The sequence below is a fragment of the Musa acuminata genome, chromosome BXJ1-10 (genome assembly GCF_036884655.1).
Source record: "Musa acuminata AAA Group cultivar baxijiao chromosome BXJ1-10, Cavendish_Baxijiao_AAA, whole genome shotgun sequence".
NCBI lineage: Eukaryota > Viridiplantae > Streptophyta > Magnoliopsida > Zingiberales > Musaceae > Musa > Musa acuminata.
The window spans coordinates 21,804,378-21,819,765 of NC_088336.1; the positions used below are offsets into that span (position 1 = coordinate 21,804,378).

The window sequence follows — 15,388 nt, forward strand, 5'->3', positions numbered from 1 at the left end:
AATGGCAAAGTGATCAACCAGCATATAAATATATCAGATAATGACATTAACATACAAGCATCAAATTGAGGATTAAAAAACCCAGCCTTTCATATGGAAGAAGCGAAAAAAAGAAGCAAACAATCACCAAGTAGCAATGAACTGCCACATTCTGTATCCAGTTTTTTGAATGAAACAGGAGAAACTGATAAAAGAAACAATCGTCTCCAGCAGAAAAATACTAGAGGCAATGATGATTAGTTTTAGTTTTCTTTTCTTAGTTGAATGATCTCTCTCTCTTATGCAGAGTTAGTCTTCCTCTGCTGGAATGCAACTGCATAAAGTGGAACTGCCACTCCGATGCTGAAGCCAGAGAACACTCCCAAAGTCACCCTCAATTTCTGATTCTTCGTGCCATCCAGATTATACATGTGTTTCGCATGAACATAAAATGGTTCATCATGGCCATGCCCTCCCATTCTCTTCAAGCTAGCTGCATGAAATCCCTGAGTCGCCATAAAGTAAATCAACTTCTATCAGAAAATAGCGGCAATCAATCAAATAACACGATCGATCCTCTGGTAATATAGTCAAGTAAAAACATATTAAAGGAAAGACAGTGCAAAAGACTGAATCGATGAGAGATCATAAAGCTGTATGGATCTCTGTCGAAACAATTCAAAAAGTGTTTTCCGCAAATCAACCTTTTATGAAGCTGGCTGTCAACATGACAAACCCTCAGAAATGGAGGGTCTGAATAATACCAATCCAGTGAGCATGAATGAGATTATCTAACTATTTTTTCTCATTTCTAAACTGATAGAACTAAACATTTTAAGAGTGCATTATCTCAAGTGGAGCCTTTCCTGCCACTCCATATTCCCCCCATTTACACACAAACACAATTGGATAAAAAAAAAGGGGCATTTTGTTGCAAATTTAATCCATTTCCAAAAATTATTGATATTCAGAGTAAAATAGAAGAAACCACATATTTGTAACATATATTCCTGTCTCCTTTACTCTTGCTTGCAGTTTAGTATATGTCATCAGTTTGGGCACAGTATAAAGAAAGATTAAGTAATTTCCACAAGAAGAACAAGTTCAGGCTATCTTTGTCAATGAGACCACAAAGATGGAATAAATCGGGATCAAAACCATCAACTTGACGACAGAGCCGACCAAAAAGGTAACCTCTTATTGGCTCTTTCTACTCCACTAACACGGATGCAACAAGATGCCATGTTTCAAACGTGATTTCTTTCCGTAATGAACATCGAAGAGGCCAAGGAAAGCAACCAATCAAAGGGTACGAGCACAAGAACCGACCAGGACCAAAAATGCCCCAAAAGAAACCCCACATCGGGATTCAGGACGGATAAACGGGCTCCAAGCCCTAATTTGAGCAACCCAGTCTCCTCCATTGGGACTCGACAGTGGAAAGGGAGAGGAACTTGCCTGACCTAGCAGCTTCGGCGTGCGACAAAAGCTTCAACCCGCTTCGGATTCCGCGGCTCGATTCCGGCCGGCGCCGTCGGTGAGATCTCTTGAGCCTTTTCCCCAAAACAGATCAATAACCGCCGACCCGATACCAATGGGCCGGTTCGGGTCCAGGTGGACAAAACCGCAGTTGCGGAGCACTAATCGATGTGCATCGAGATCCGTGATAGAGTTGATGCGGTGCACACCCAATCTTATTACCAGTCCTACAAATTGTATCCGTGCGGAATCCGAAGTCATGCGAGTGCAAATAGGTGCGATTTCTCGCCCGACACCACAATCTCAAGTGACTCGACCTGAACCGACCTATTCATGGTCGAGATTGGATCTGCTCGAACTCAGGCCGAGTCGCAGTAATTTAAATGAACAAGAAAAAGAGATAAAAGAGACGAACGTTTGGAGATGCAGCAGCATTTGGTCTGCTGTTCTAATCATGCTATTTATCTCTCGATAACACTTGACGTTGAAGAACAACCTACATTATTTATTTCGAAAAAGGACTTGACTCCTAATTGGATTTTATCTTATGGTACCAAAGGAAACCACAGTCGTCAAATTCTCCAACTTCTATTTTATTTTCTTTTTTGGTAAACAAAAGTACATAACATTGATTTTTAAAAGCTTATTATAAATATATAGGTTTGAGATTTATGATACCTCAGCCAAAAAAATAGTATTATGATATTGGAACAGCCAAATGAACCATCATGCCGTTGTTGCCATGAGTAATATAAAGCCCACGTGATAAATCATATTCATGATAGCTTCTCCCACTTTCTTCTGCTTTGAGATGCGCACTTCCATCGGAATCCAACGGTGATGATGCGTCTTCTTCCGCGTCCGTTATTTAGATCTCGTCATGAGCGAGCTCTCGTTAAGAGAGAGATCTTCCCTCCCACATCGCAACAAAAAAGGACGATAACGAACCTTTCTTCGGAGGAAACGCCGCCGTCCTCCATGATCTCCACCGATCCGACGGCCGGATCCACCGAGGAGCACCGTCCCGCAGGCCACCGTGTCCGAAACCGATCGCGCTCCCAGCCCCGGTTCTTCTCTGGCTCCGCCTACCCCTCCCCATGCCCCCGCTCCTCCGCCATCCCATTCTCCTGGGAGCAGCGCCCCGGAATCCCCAAATCCCTCTCCCACACCGCCGCAACTGAGGACGTCTCTGCCCTCCCCCTCCCTCCCCCCGCCCGCTCCCGCTCGGAACTCTCCACCACGCGCAAGAAGCGCTCCGCCGCCTCCCCCGACCCGTTCGCGGCCGCGCTCGCGGTCTGCTCCAATGGCCTCCCGCACGACGGCGACGACGTGGGCGAGCTCTGTTTAGTGCCCGACGCCGCGCCACAGAGGGCGGCCTCCATCGCCGACCGGTTCCGGCTCTTCGACTTGTACGGCTCCTGCAAGGCGGCGTGCTCCGTCGTGGACGCTACGGTCCGCCTCCCTCGGACCGGGTCGTTGGGTTTCCCCGGCCGCCGGCCCGGCCCAGACAACATCTGACTCCCTACTCGTCCGGCTCGAGGCAAGTACATAAACTATTCCCCAAATTAGGTGTCAAACAATTCTGTTAATCTAATTAATTACGCGTTTATGGTTGCTTCCAAAGAATGGAATACTGTGGTTTACATGTCGACAATGTTAAATGGTAGAATCGATTCTAGGATCACAGCAGAGTGGGTGGATGGGCTCAAACTTAGAATGATGGGTTGGCATGACTGTCAATTTGAGGATAATTTACTACATTAAGGAGATACTTAAGAGGAAGTAATTGAGTGATTAGTGAAGCACAATACCTTATAAAATTAAAAATGAAATAATAAAGTAGTTTAATTGTCTAAAACAGCCTTCTTTAGCTGACATGTGACAGTAGGAAGTGGTAGGCTCAACATCTATTTCTTTTTTCTTTTGATAGCTCAGTGCGATGATTGTTAAGTGGAGCAAGTTGGAGGATCGAGGTCAAACTATGTCATCAATGCCAGATGGGCTTTTCAAGTAAGAGGGCCGGCATCAAACTAATAAATAGATCTAGATTTTAATGGAATTATGGGGTTCTCAGTAGTCACTAAAGTAGTAGGCTGAGGTATTTGATCATAACTATTATGTTTTGTTTTGTGTTGAGTTAGAAGGATAATGTGAATGGATGTTGTGGTAGTATGCATTAAGCTCTTTAGACTTGATGTACAGAAAGAATCATAATCGAGGAAATCGGGAGTATAATCATGCATGTAATTATGGTGTTTCACTAGATTGGACATCAGGTTCTTATCAAAACCCCTCGATTCTTACGTGTCCGTATGTGTTGTGGGATAGCGTACAGTAATGAAAACGACAACTTGATGTGTCTGCCAATTATCATTGGACCACTTATGTCTGTGGATTGTGTTGGCTCCTTTAGGAGTACAATATCATGCCAAGACCAATACTAAATGATTCATCTTGTTATTGTTTGTTCGCATGAAAAGATCTGTAGCTTCGATGCGTGCTTGTTTGTTTGTCCTATATCTCTTGTTCCATTAGTTGACCTTTGGATTTTGTTGGAAAAAATTATTATTATAAATTTTTTTTCTCTTTATGTATTAAAATAAATTTCTCATCAAAATATCAATTTATTATCAAAAATAAGTATTAATCAAAGAAACATAAACAGTAAAACAATGAATCAATAAAAAAGTGAGACACCAAATTTTTATGTGAAAAATCACGCACTCATAGTCTATTTCAAACTTTTACTATCACTAATAATGATAACATATTTATAATAAGTCTTCTTCAAATAATTAGAAGATCATAATAATATCAAGAACATATATAGTGATTCAACAATAATATATCATCATCACTATAAATAGATTTCATTAAAAAAAATATTTAGGTTTCATCAAGTATGTATATCAAAAAATATCTCATAGATGATAAATTATAGATCAGCACCGTTAGGATTGTAGAGTTTGTTGCAATGATTCTTTATATAAAATTTAGGTTAAAATCGATGAAATTTTACAGATTGATCGTCTAGCAAAAATCTTAAAACCTTAACTTATTCTCATCTCTTCTTTCTCTCTCTCTTTTTTTTTTTTTTAATAAATCAGAGTTCAATACCTAAATCATCTGATCTAAGCACACTTATAGATTGAACTCAATAGTTTTCAAGAAAACATAAATCTGTTTCTCTCTCTTTGATAAACCGGTAATGACTATTGGTGAGCGTGGGTATGTGAGGTAGTAGATTAGATTTTATAGTATTCGAATTTAATCCATCCGAGTTATATTTAAATTTATTTATCAAACAGTAAGTGGATTCATGGGGAAAATTTGCGAATAACTTGGCCATTTGAATGCGACAATGAATTTTTTTGTGGATGATATGTGTTTGTCCAATTCATTAAAACCAATTTTAGATTTGAATGAGCTTGAATCAGCAAAGACATACAAGCTAAAAGCATTAAATACAATTGTGTAAGAATCATAGATATCCATGTGTTGATAAGGACACACGTTAATGTTCTTGCTGAGATTGGATTTAACACTGCACATTGCAATTAAGTGGATGAGAAGCCCATTCAAGCTATTGAAGGCTCGACCTTAGATTGCAGCTCTTAATACAGTTAATGTGGACAGATGATCCATGATCATTACTTGCTGCCCAAATTAGTTCGACAATTAAGGTTAAGACATCGACAATCGACCCGAATGACCTTTGTTTTGGACCAATGAAGACAGCCACACTCTTGTAGAGACGATCATAATCGACAAATTAGGGGTGTCAATTGCGAGTCATGGCTTGCAAATAACAAAGGATAGAGGCAAAGCACGAATTTTATTGCAGAGGACAACGAAGCTGGTGAATAGGGCGGAGCCGCCGGTCGCCAGTGTTGTACTCGAGGAAGAGATTGTACTAGTAATGCGTGACGAAGAGATTGTACTCGACGACGGTGTCGCCGGTGTTGGTGTCGAAGCTGTACGTCCTGGCCTGGGCGTAGCCGCGGGCCAGCCGGAACAGCCCGCTCCCGCCAACCACCGGCATCTCCCTCACGCCGGAGAACACCGCGTTCCGCCCCAGTACGGCGATCGTGCTCCCGTTGTACTTCCCCTCGACGAAGGCGAAGTTCATGGCCATGAGCAGCGCCGACTCCTCCTTGGAGGCGAAGGCGTAGAATCCCTGAGCCCGGCCGACGAGCCTCGAGGTCAGCTCCGGCCCCAGAGTCACGGGGTCGTCCATCATCACCACCACGCCGAACGCGGTGGCCGACGCGTTCGACGAGGCGGCCTCCGCCACGCGCACTGCGCTCGGGCTCGGCCCGCTGATCACGTCGTGCCAGTAGAACCGCAGGTGGCTCAGCTTCTCGCGCACCGGCTTCTTCACTGCTCTCTGGCTCTGCAGGAAGCCATGCGCCTCCTCCTCCGCCGCATAGGCTGCAGTGAACAACACCGCAGTAAACGAGAGGAAGAAGAAGAGGGTGGCAGAGGGAATGTAGAGGAGTCTGGCCATTGGGGAACTCCGGAGAGTGCTCAGGGCGAGGAGTTCGAAGAACTCGGTGTCTACATAAAAAAGGGAGAACGCGAAAGGTGGTCAGTATCCTTTCTCGTCTGAAAAGTTGACAGAACTGGCAGGGGTTGGTGGGTGGTTTGGTGGTTCTCGGGCTTTGGCTTCTGAGGCGGTGGCGTAAGAGGAGGAACAGCTGTAGTCCGCCATGGGTAGGCTATCATTGCTCTGTTTCATGCGGAAAAAGCTCGGAACAACCGCTTGGCCATGGCGGTTTTGCTTACACAATTGGATCGAGAAGACAAGAAGATGATGGGTTTTCAATTTATTCTTAGAAATTTCGTAAAATATTTTCTCTATTGAGAATAAAAGATGGTAATATCTCTAAAAACATGATATTTTTCGATGAGATCATTTCTAGGAGGAGACTAACCAACAACCTCTGGTACCTGCCACCGTCGTACCAGCAGACATTGCTCTCTTGACATGCTTTGTCGTCTGGGAAGTCGTCGTCATCATCCTCTGGATGAGATATTAAGAGTCTTGATTCTTCAGAGTTCTCTAGGGAGAGGTCACTGGTCACTCTCGTCTTTCCTTGCAAGGATACATCGTTTTGCTTTAAAATTCGGGCTCGCCATATACGATATACCGTGACCTCGATGATTGATGGAGTAGAAGCGAACCTGATCGATTCCAGTCCAACAACCCCATGATTGATTATATAAGTGACATTGTTGTAGAAGATGATAGGGGTAATAATGGCGACATGACGTGTCACGACGTCGGCCTCCCCTGGGCGCCACTCTGCCCGATGACTGGAGGGCGATAATACTGACTCGACATGCGCTGACGTCACCCGCTCTCATACAACGACTTCATCGTTGTCTGACCCCGCGCACTTGACCGAGGCAAAGGAGGACGACAGCCGACCCTCGCCAATACCCTGTGACATTTCGGTTCTCCACGCAACCCCAGTGGCAATGTCAGATGCCACGCGAGGTATTGTCCTGCCCTTGCAAGCGGGCACATTAGGTAACATCAAACTCATCCATAAATACCCCGGAGTTCTAAACGAACGGGGGACACTTCCTCACTAGAAAAGCTCCCTTCCACATGATCTGACTTGATCGTCGGAGGGGTCGGGCCGAGCCTCCGACCCGACCTGTGTGCAGGAACGAAGGCGAGGTTGCCTCTTCCCCGACGTTGCAGCGGAGCTCTCCCCTTGACGGGACATCCGGATCATCGCGGTCGACCACCGGAGGGATCCGAGACGCGCCGCGCAAGGTCCCCGCCATTCGGACCCCTGAACGAGCCGCGTCGGCCCCGAGGCCATGACTAAAAAAGTTATTTACCATAATAGATTGGCGCTAGAAGGAGGGCCGTCCGAATGTCGAGCGACCAGCGAATCCACTTTGGCGAACCCGCAACCGTCGGGCTGTCCACGATCACGACCCCAGCGGAACATCCCCCGCATGATGAATCCCATGACGAACGCCCCGCCGCAACGTCTGAACGTTACTGGCAGTTGTTCAACGACCCGGGCTTATCACCTCCCGACGGCGCACCCGCCGGCCCATCGTCGATATCATTCGAGGCCTTTCACGACCTCGCTCATCAAGTTTGAGCCCTTACGGGCATGGTGCAGGCTATCATCCCGATCGTCTCCCAGTGGACCCCCCCGCATGCGGCCCGGCCTTCGCGGCAGGAGGAGACCCCCGCCCGGGCTCACGTACTACTTCCCGAGCTCCCCACCTCGCCTCGAAACCCGATAGCCCGGCCCGGGAGCCGGGAGGCAGAAGACACGGCGAGCCACCCCGAGCCCGAGGCTCCATCTACCGACTCAACAAATGCCCTACGAACTCAGTTACGCCTCGTCAGTCAACGACTCGACGAAGTACAACACGAAGTTCGTAAGTCAAAGGGGGAGCTCGGGGCGGGCGGATACCAAGGGTCACCGTTCGCGCCCGAAATACAAGATCAAGCGATTCCACCACACTTCCAGCTCCCATCCCTAGATGCCTATGACGGCGCCACTGACCCTGCGGATCACGTGGCCACGTTTCGCGCCCAAATGGCGCTGTATGGGACTTCTGACGCCTTGATGTGCAGGGCGTTCCCAACGACCTTAAGGGGACCGGGCCGCGCATGGTACAACGACTTGAAGACTGGGACCATCTCTTCCTTCGACCAACTCGCCCGAGATTTCGAACTCAACTTCCTGGCCTACGCTCGTCCGAAGCCATCCATGGCGTTGCTCCTCGAACTCCACCAAAGGGAGGATGAGCCCCTCTCCCACTTCGTAAACTGTTTCACGACGCAGATCCGAGGACTCTCAGACGCTCACCCTTCCCTATTGATGCAGGCGTTCATGATAGGTCTGCGGCCCACCAGGTTCTTCTGGTCTCTGGTGGAGTGACCTCCCACGTCGGTACCCGAGATGCTCCAACGGGCGAGCCAGTTCGTCACCGCGGAGACATGGATGGCCGGGAGACGCGAGGAGCACAAGAGGATCAAGTCGAAGCCGCCCTAGCAGCAGCAACCCGCTGCGTCTCGGCGCAGGTTGGACAGATCCTACCAGCCGGCATCAAGGCCCCCTCTCCCAGCCTTGAACTCGTCCCGAACGGAAATATTCCTCCATATAAGGGAAAAGGGACTGCTCAAAGAACCTTACCCGATGAAGAATCCACGGGCGTTGGCGGACCAATCGAAATACTGCCGCTTCCACCGGCAACATGGGCACGACACCGAGCAATGTCGGGAGCTAAAGAGGCAGATCGAGGAGCTCATTCACAGGGGACACCTCAGTCATTACCTCCGACCGGACAAGGAACTTTCACCGCGCCCGGAGGGTCCCATCGAACGACGCATCGATACAATAACGGGCGGCCCCATGTCTGGCGGGGATTCTATGACCCGAAGAAAGGCGTACGCCAGGGCCGCTCCGGCCGAAGCTCCCAAGCATGGACTCGAGCCTAACGTCACTTTCCCGGCCGAGGCATCCGAACAAACCGAGCACGACGATGCGCTCGTGATATCGGCCAGAATAGCCAATGCTCAAGTAAGAAGGATCATGGTCGATACCGGGAGCTCAGCCGACATACTATACTTCGACGCCTTCCAAAAGCTCGGCTTGTCCGTAGATGACATGAAGCCGATGATGTCGGCACTCACCGGATTTACCGGTGACTCGATCTCGCCGCTGGGGGCGATCACTTTACCTCTGACCCTGGGAGCCCCGTCGAGGTCAAAGACGGTGATGACCACCTTCCTGGTAATCGACCTTCCCGCTGCATATAACGCCATTCTCGGTCGGCCGACCCTCAACAAAGTCAGAGCCGTCGTCTCAACCTACTACCAAACCATGAAGTTCCCAACCCACGCTGGGACCGAAGAAGTCGCAGGAAGCCCCCGAGAATCCAGGCACTGCTACCTGGCCACTGTTTCGTTGCACAAGAAGGCCAGGCTCGAACCACCATTGGCGGACCCCCGGGAGACAAAGAAGCCAACCCCCTATCCTAAGCCGAGGGGGTCCACCATCGACGTGCCGCTGCTAGAAGATCGGCCGGAGTAGACGATTAAGATTGGGTCGGAGCTACCCGAGTAAGAACGAAGACAGCTCGTTGGCCTCCTACAACAGAATGCTGACGTCTTCGCCTGGTCGCCATCTGACATGACGGGCGTCGATCCAGAGGTCGCACAGCACCACCTCAGTATTTCACCCGACGCCCGCCCCGTAAAGCATAAACCCAGGCGGCACGCCCCTGATCGGCAGTTGGCCATACGAGAAGAAGTGGGTCGGCTGTTGGAGGCGGACTTCATAGAAGAAGCCAGATATTCACAATGGCTATCCAATGTAGTCCTCGTCAAGAAAGCTAATGGGAGCTGGAGGATGTGCGTTGATTACACCAGTCTCAACAGTGCATGCCCGAAGGATTGCTACCCCCTTCCAAAAATCGACTAGTTGGTCGACGCTACGGCCGGACACGCCCGCCTCTCGTTTATGGACGCATTTTCGGGTTACAACCAGATCAGAATGGCACCCGAAGAGTGAGAGCATATGACCTTTCTCACCGATCAAGGGGTCTACTTCTACAAGGTAATGCCCTTCAGGTTGAAGAATGCCGGGGCTACATACCAGAGGACAGTAAACAAGATGTTCGCCCACCAGATTGGGCGGAACATGGAAGTTTACGTTGACGACATGATTGTCAAAAGCCAAGAGGCGGGAGCCCACCTGGCCGATCTGGCCGAGGCGTTCACCACGCTCCGCAAATACGGCATGAGACTCAACCCCGCGAAGTGCGCCTTTGGCGTTACTTCGGGAAAGTTCCTTGGGTTTATCGTACACGAAAGAGGAATTGATGCCAACCCGGAGAAAGTCCAGGTGATCATCAATATGCAGCCGCCTCGGACGATCAAAGACCTACCAACGCCTTAACGGGAGGCTCGTCGCCATGCCCCGCTTCCTTGCCCGATCAGGTGATCGCTGCCTCCCCTTCTTCAGAGTGTTAAAAAACTCGAAGAACTTTCAATGGACGGCGGAGTGCGAGGAAGCCTTCAAGCAAATAAAGCAACACTTGGCCAACCTCCCCCAACTTGCCTCAGTCTCTCCTGGGGAGAAGCTGGGCCTCTACCTGGCTGCCTCCCAGCACGCGGTCAATTCCGTCCTGGTCAAGGAAGATTCCGGCGAATAGCTCCCGGTCTACTATGCCAGCCACGTCCTAGCTGGGCTAGAGGAACGATATCCCCCAATCGAGAAGCTGGCGCTGGCGCTCGTGCTGTTAGCCCGGAAGCTACGCCCCTACTTCCAGGCTCACCCGGTGGAGGTCATTACTAACCAGCCGCTTCGGCTTATCCTATCTAAATTTGATGTTGCAGGACGTCTCCTCAAATGGGCGGTCGAGCTCGGCGAGCATGACATACGATACGTGCCCAGGACCGCTATCAAAGCACAGCCCGTGGCCGACTTTATTGCGGAATTAGCCCAGATCGGGGATGAGGATCTCGAGCAAACCCCCGAGGCTTGGGTCTTGCACGTCGACGGATCGGCCAACTCAAAAGGTGCCGACGCGGGGCTGGTGTTGCAAGCTCCCGACGGGCGATCGTTCGAGCGCTCCCTCCGCTTCGAGTTCTAGGCCACTAACAACGAGGCAGAATACGAGGTGCTACTAGCAGGACTCCGGCTGGCCCTCGAGATGCATGTGGTCGCCATCCGCGTCCTCACCGACTCGCAGCTGGTAGCCGAACAACTCAGCGGAGGATACGAAGCTCGGGACCCGATCATGGCCAAGTACCTGGCATAGGTAAAAGACCTGACCGCCAAGTTCCCTCACTTTACATTGTCTAGTATCTCGAGGGGAGAGAACGAGCGAGCTGACGCGCTAGCTAAGCTGGCGTCAAAGCCAACCCCAGAAACCGGGCCCAAAGTCGAGGAGCTTCCTGCCCGTGCCATCGAAGTCGCAACGACAACCACGAGTGGCGCCCCTACCACATGGGTACAAGAGTTGCTGCGCTTCAAACGGGACGGGACTCTTCCCCCGACAAAGCAGCAGCTCCGCGCCTGCGTCGCACGCATGCATAGTATACCGAGGTGAGCGGACAACTCTACAAGCGATCCTTCACGTACCCCTTCCTACGGTGCCTAGAACCCAACGAAGCTCAGACGGTTCTGGCCGAGATCCACGAGGGAGTCTACGGGGAACACATCGGAGGGCGGACCCTAGCACACAAAATACTTCGCCAAGGCTATTACTGGCCGACCATGTGTCGGGACGCAAAGGCCCACACCCAATGATGTAGTTTGTGCCAAGAACACACCCGCACACCCCGGCAGCCCGCGGTCCCGCTCGCCCCCATCGACTGCACATGGCCATTCGCGCAGTGGGGTCTGGACCTGCTCGGTCCTTTTCCCCCAGCTTCGGGACAGCAAAAATACATCGTCGTGGGCGTGGATTACTTCACAAAGTGGGTCGAGGCCGAACCACTGGCGACGATCATGGAACGGCAAATAGAAAAGTTCGTATGGAAGAACGTGGTGACTCGGTTTGGCTTGCCCAAAACTATCATCATAGACAACGGGCCCCAGTTCGCTGGTAGAAGGTTCCGCGAGTTCTGCGCGGACCACGGAATCCAGCTAAGGTTCAGCTCGGTGTCTCACCCTCAGTCGAACGACCTAGAAGAGGTGACCAATCGGTCCATTCTAGACGGGCTCAAAAGAAGAGTGTCCGTAGCCCAATCGGTTTGTACGGACGAACTCCCGAGCGTCTTATGGTCGCTACGCACCACTCCCAAGACCGCGACTGGAGAGTCCCCCTACAGCCTCGCGTTCGAAACCGAAGTTGTCCTTCCGCCCGAGATAGCCATTGCCACCCTTCAGACAGGAGGCTATGACGAGGAAGCCTCGAACGAAAGACTTCGAGCCGCCCTCGACTTGCTGGAGGAGCAACGTGCCGACGCACACTTAAAAGCCCTCTCTTGTAAAAGAGTCGTCGCAAGGGTCTACAACAGGAAGGTATGACCTTGACCAATCAAGTTAGGCGACCTGGTCCTGCGAAACACCGAGGTCAGCAATCCGACCCGAGCGATGGGGAAGTTGGCCCCCAAGTGGGAAGGGCCTTACCGAATCGTCGAAGCAGTTCGACCGGGTACATACAGGCTCGCGACGATGGACGGTTCTTCCTTGCCAAGAACATGGAACGTCCAGAACCTTAAGAAGTTTTTCGTCTGAGAAAGAAGTTTTTCGCCTAAGGGAAGAAGTTTGTCGTCTAAAGAAGAGGAAGTTCCTTGTCCAAGTAAGGAGCTTCTCGCTTTTTGAAGCTAAACAACATACGAGAAGAAAAATCTTCTTTATTTCAGAAATAGGGAATTACAAGACTCGACTACAACAGAACTCGAGGATTACAAAAAGAAATTACAGGACTCAACCCCAACTCGGCCGAGCCGACCTCAAAATTCTACCCTAACCGTCGGAACCCCCGGCGCTATCGTCGAAGGGAACCTCATCCGGCATATCTAACTCTAAATCCTCGGGATGCGAGGAAAAAGGGTCCACCTCGACCTCCAGCCTAGGATGGCGCGTTTGGAACCGACCCAGGTGTTGGGAAATCATAGGGGGCGACATCATATGCGCAGCGGAAGAACAAGAAAACAAAAATCCCCGATTCCCAAAAAGATGTTCATCGTCGTGCGAAGATTGGTGCGCAAAATCCGCAAAAAACACAAAACTGCGTATAGAGATTGTGTTACCTAGGGAGATCGTATATCCCTGTTTCCTTGCAGATCCTTAGGAGAGGGTGAAGGAGGTCAAGCGTCCTCCTCTCTAGCGGTGATCCACACAGCAGGGTTGCGACGACGCTCCTCAAAACTCCAGGCCTACTCTGAGGTGGAGAGGGAGAGGAGAATAGGAAGGGCAAGCAAAGACTCTAGCCTATGAGGCTGAGAATCCCTCCTATTTATAGAGATCCCGTGTCAAAACCCTAATGGGTCCTTTCCCTAGTGGGTATTGGATCTGCATCCAATAAGACAAGGGCTCCGTCGGATATCTCATATCCGAACCTCTACTCATCGCAATGCCTACCATATGTGTGTGACCCTCTAGGCCCAATATCGAGCTGGCCGTGAGTCATACCTGTCATAACTCCTTCTAACTCAGTGAATTATTATCTCTGTAATAATTCACTCGACTCATCGACTACGGAAGTACTAGGCCACTACGCCGTAGTCCCCAGACGATACAGGGGAATCCAATCCATTGGACCTGTCTGTCCTCAGTTACCATGTACCTATAGTCCCTCATCCATCTAATATCCCAGAGACCGTATATCGAGCATGGTGCTGTCAGACCCATACGGTTTCTACTCGAGTCTCGCTCTAATCGGATTCTCCCGGAGAACTCTTTCTCTCTCAACCCGAATGACCCTGGCCAGGGATTTGTCTGAGCAAGAACACATAGGATATTCCTCTCATGACGCCGAGAGTGGATGATCCTCTATTGACACTCAATAGCCCTCGTAAGGTCGACTACCACTCCCAATGACCAGCTGTACTAGATCTGGGAACAGCCAAACCTATAAGTCTGGTATCAAAGAGTGGAGCACTCATACAGGACATCCTTGGTGTCTCAAGTCTAAGAACCAGATACACCACTAGGACTACAGAATCGTTGTCTGACAATAAGGCATCATCAACCATCCAGCATTCCGTAAGCGGATCAATCAGTGAACTCATTCTCCAATGAGCACCTGTACTGTATCCCTAGTGTCCCTACACGAGCAGCTATGAGACCAGCTGCATCCATCATATGGACGGGTATACAGCACACCAGTCTATCCGGTTATCACGATGTCCCTCTCGAGTAACCTATGACCGGGATTATTTAGGATATGTGTTTAAAGGTGAATCGATCTCATTATCGTGATCTCATCACGATCCGATTCCCATTGCACAAATCCAAGGACATCACAATATATATGCATTTATGCAATAGTTATAAAGTGATATACGCCAAAATATAATAAGCAAAAATATTCTGTATCAAGTCACACGTGCCATCACTCACGTGATTGGCTTGCTGGGCACCTATGACTAGCAATCTCCCACTTGACCTAAAGCCAATCACCTATGTGTCTGATCCCCATCAGACTCCTGTGACGCTCATAGACAATCTGAGACAACGGCTTTTCCAGTGGATCTGCAATGTTATCTTTGGATGGAACTCTTTCCACTACTACATCTCCTCGGGTTACGATCTCTCTTATAAGCTGAAACCTCCTCAGAACACTTCTGATAAGACCCGGGTTCCCTTATTTGAGTAATCGCCCCATAGTTGTCGCAATATAAGGAAGTCGACTTGTCGCTATCTGTATCGACTCCCAAATCTGTGATGAACTTCTTCACTCAGACTCCCTCCTTTGCTGCATCTGATGCAGCAATGTACTCCGCCTCTGTGGTCGAGTCAGCAGTGGTATCTTGCTTGGAACTCTTCCAGCACACTGCTCCTCCATTCAAGGTGTACACATACCCTGAATTCGACTTGCTATCATCGACATCAGACTGAAAACTTGAGTCAGTGTAGCCTTCAACCTTAAGGCTATTACCTCCATATACTAGTAAAAGATCCTTAGTCCTTCTCAAGTACTTAAGGATACACTTTACTGCTTTCCAGTGCTCCAAGCCTGGATCCGCCTGATACCTGCTCGTGACACTTAGAGCATGCGCTATATCAGGCCTAGTACATAGCATGGCATACATGATAGACCCTATTGCTGAGGCATAAGGTATCATATCCATGTTCGCCCTTTCTTCTGGAGTCTTTGGGGACATACTCATAGAAAGCGATATCCCATGTCTCATCGGTATGAGACCTCTCTTGGAATTTTCCATGCCAAACCTTTTGACAATAGTTTCTATGTACCTGGACTGGGACAAGCC

The 15,388-nt window shown here is 49.6% G+C and overlaps 3 protein-coding genes and 1 long non-coding RNA gene across 4 annotated transcripts; 2 read left to right on the plus strand and 2 right to left on the minus strand.

Annotated features, from left to right (window-relative positions):
* Window positions 1-65: 65 nt before the first annotated feature.
* LOC135594982 (uncharacterized) lies at window positions 66-1,623 on the minus strand. Its single transcript, XR_010480252.1, has 2 exons — window positions 1,438-1,623; window positions 66-485 (listed from the first exon to the last, which is right to left on the minus strand). It is a non-coding gene; the product is annotated as an uncharacterized LOC135594982 (long non-coding RNA).
* Window positions 1,624-2,436: 813 nt separating this feature from the next.
* LOC104000530 (uncharacterized) lies at window positions 2,437-2,976 on the plus strand. Its single transcript, XM_009422616.2, has one exon. It carries the CDS (start codon window positions 2,437-2,439, stop codon window positions 2,974-2,976), a length of 540 nt encoding a protein of 179 aa, XP_009420891.2.
* A 2,298-nt stretch (window positions 2,977-5,274) lies between these two features.
* On the minus strand, window positions 5,275-6,244 carry LOC135594981 (dirigent protein 22-like). Its single transcript, XM_065085480.1, has one exon. The coding sequence runs from the start codon at window positions 5,963-5,965 to the stop codon at window positions 5,372-5,374; it is 594 nt and encodes a 197-aa protein (XP_064941552.1). The 5' UTR covers window positions 5,966-6,244; the 3' UTR covers window positions 5,275-5,371.
* Window positions 6,245-8,633: 2,389 nt separating this feature from the next.
* Window positions 8,634-9,530, plus strand: LOC135594762 (uncharacterized). The gene has a single exon (XM_065085271.1). The coding sequence runs from the start codon at window positions 8,634-8,636 to the stop codon at window positions 9,528-9,530; it is 897 nt and encodes a 298-aa protein (XP_064941343.1).
* Window positions 9,531-15,388: the final 5,858 nt, after the last annotated feature.

Coding starts and splice junctions, on each gene's coding strand:
- LOC135594981 (XM_065085480.1), bottom strand. CDS start 5,965: ATGGCCAGACTCCTCTACATTCCCTCTGCCACCCTCTTCTTCTTCCTC.
- LOC104000530 (XM_009422616.2), top strand. CDS start 2,437: ATGATCTCCACCGATCCGACGGCCGGATCCACCGAGGAGCACCGTCCC.
- LOC135594762 (XM_065085271.1), top strand. CDS start 8,634: ATGAAGAATCCACGGGCGTTGGCGGACCAATCGAAATACTGCCGCTTC.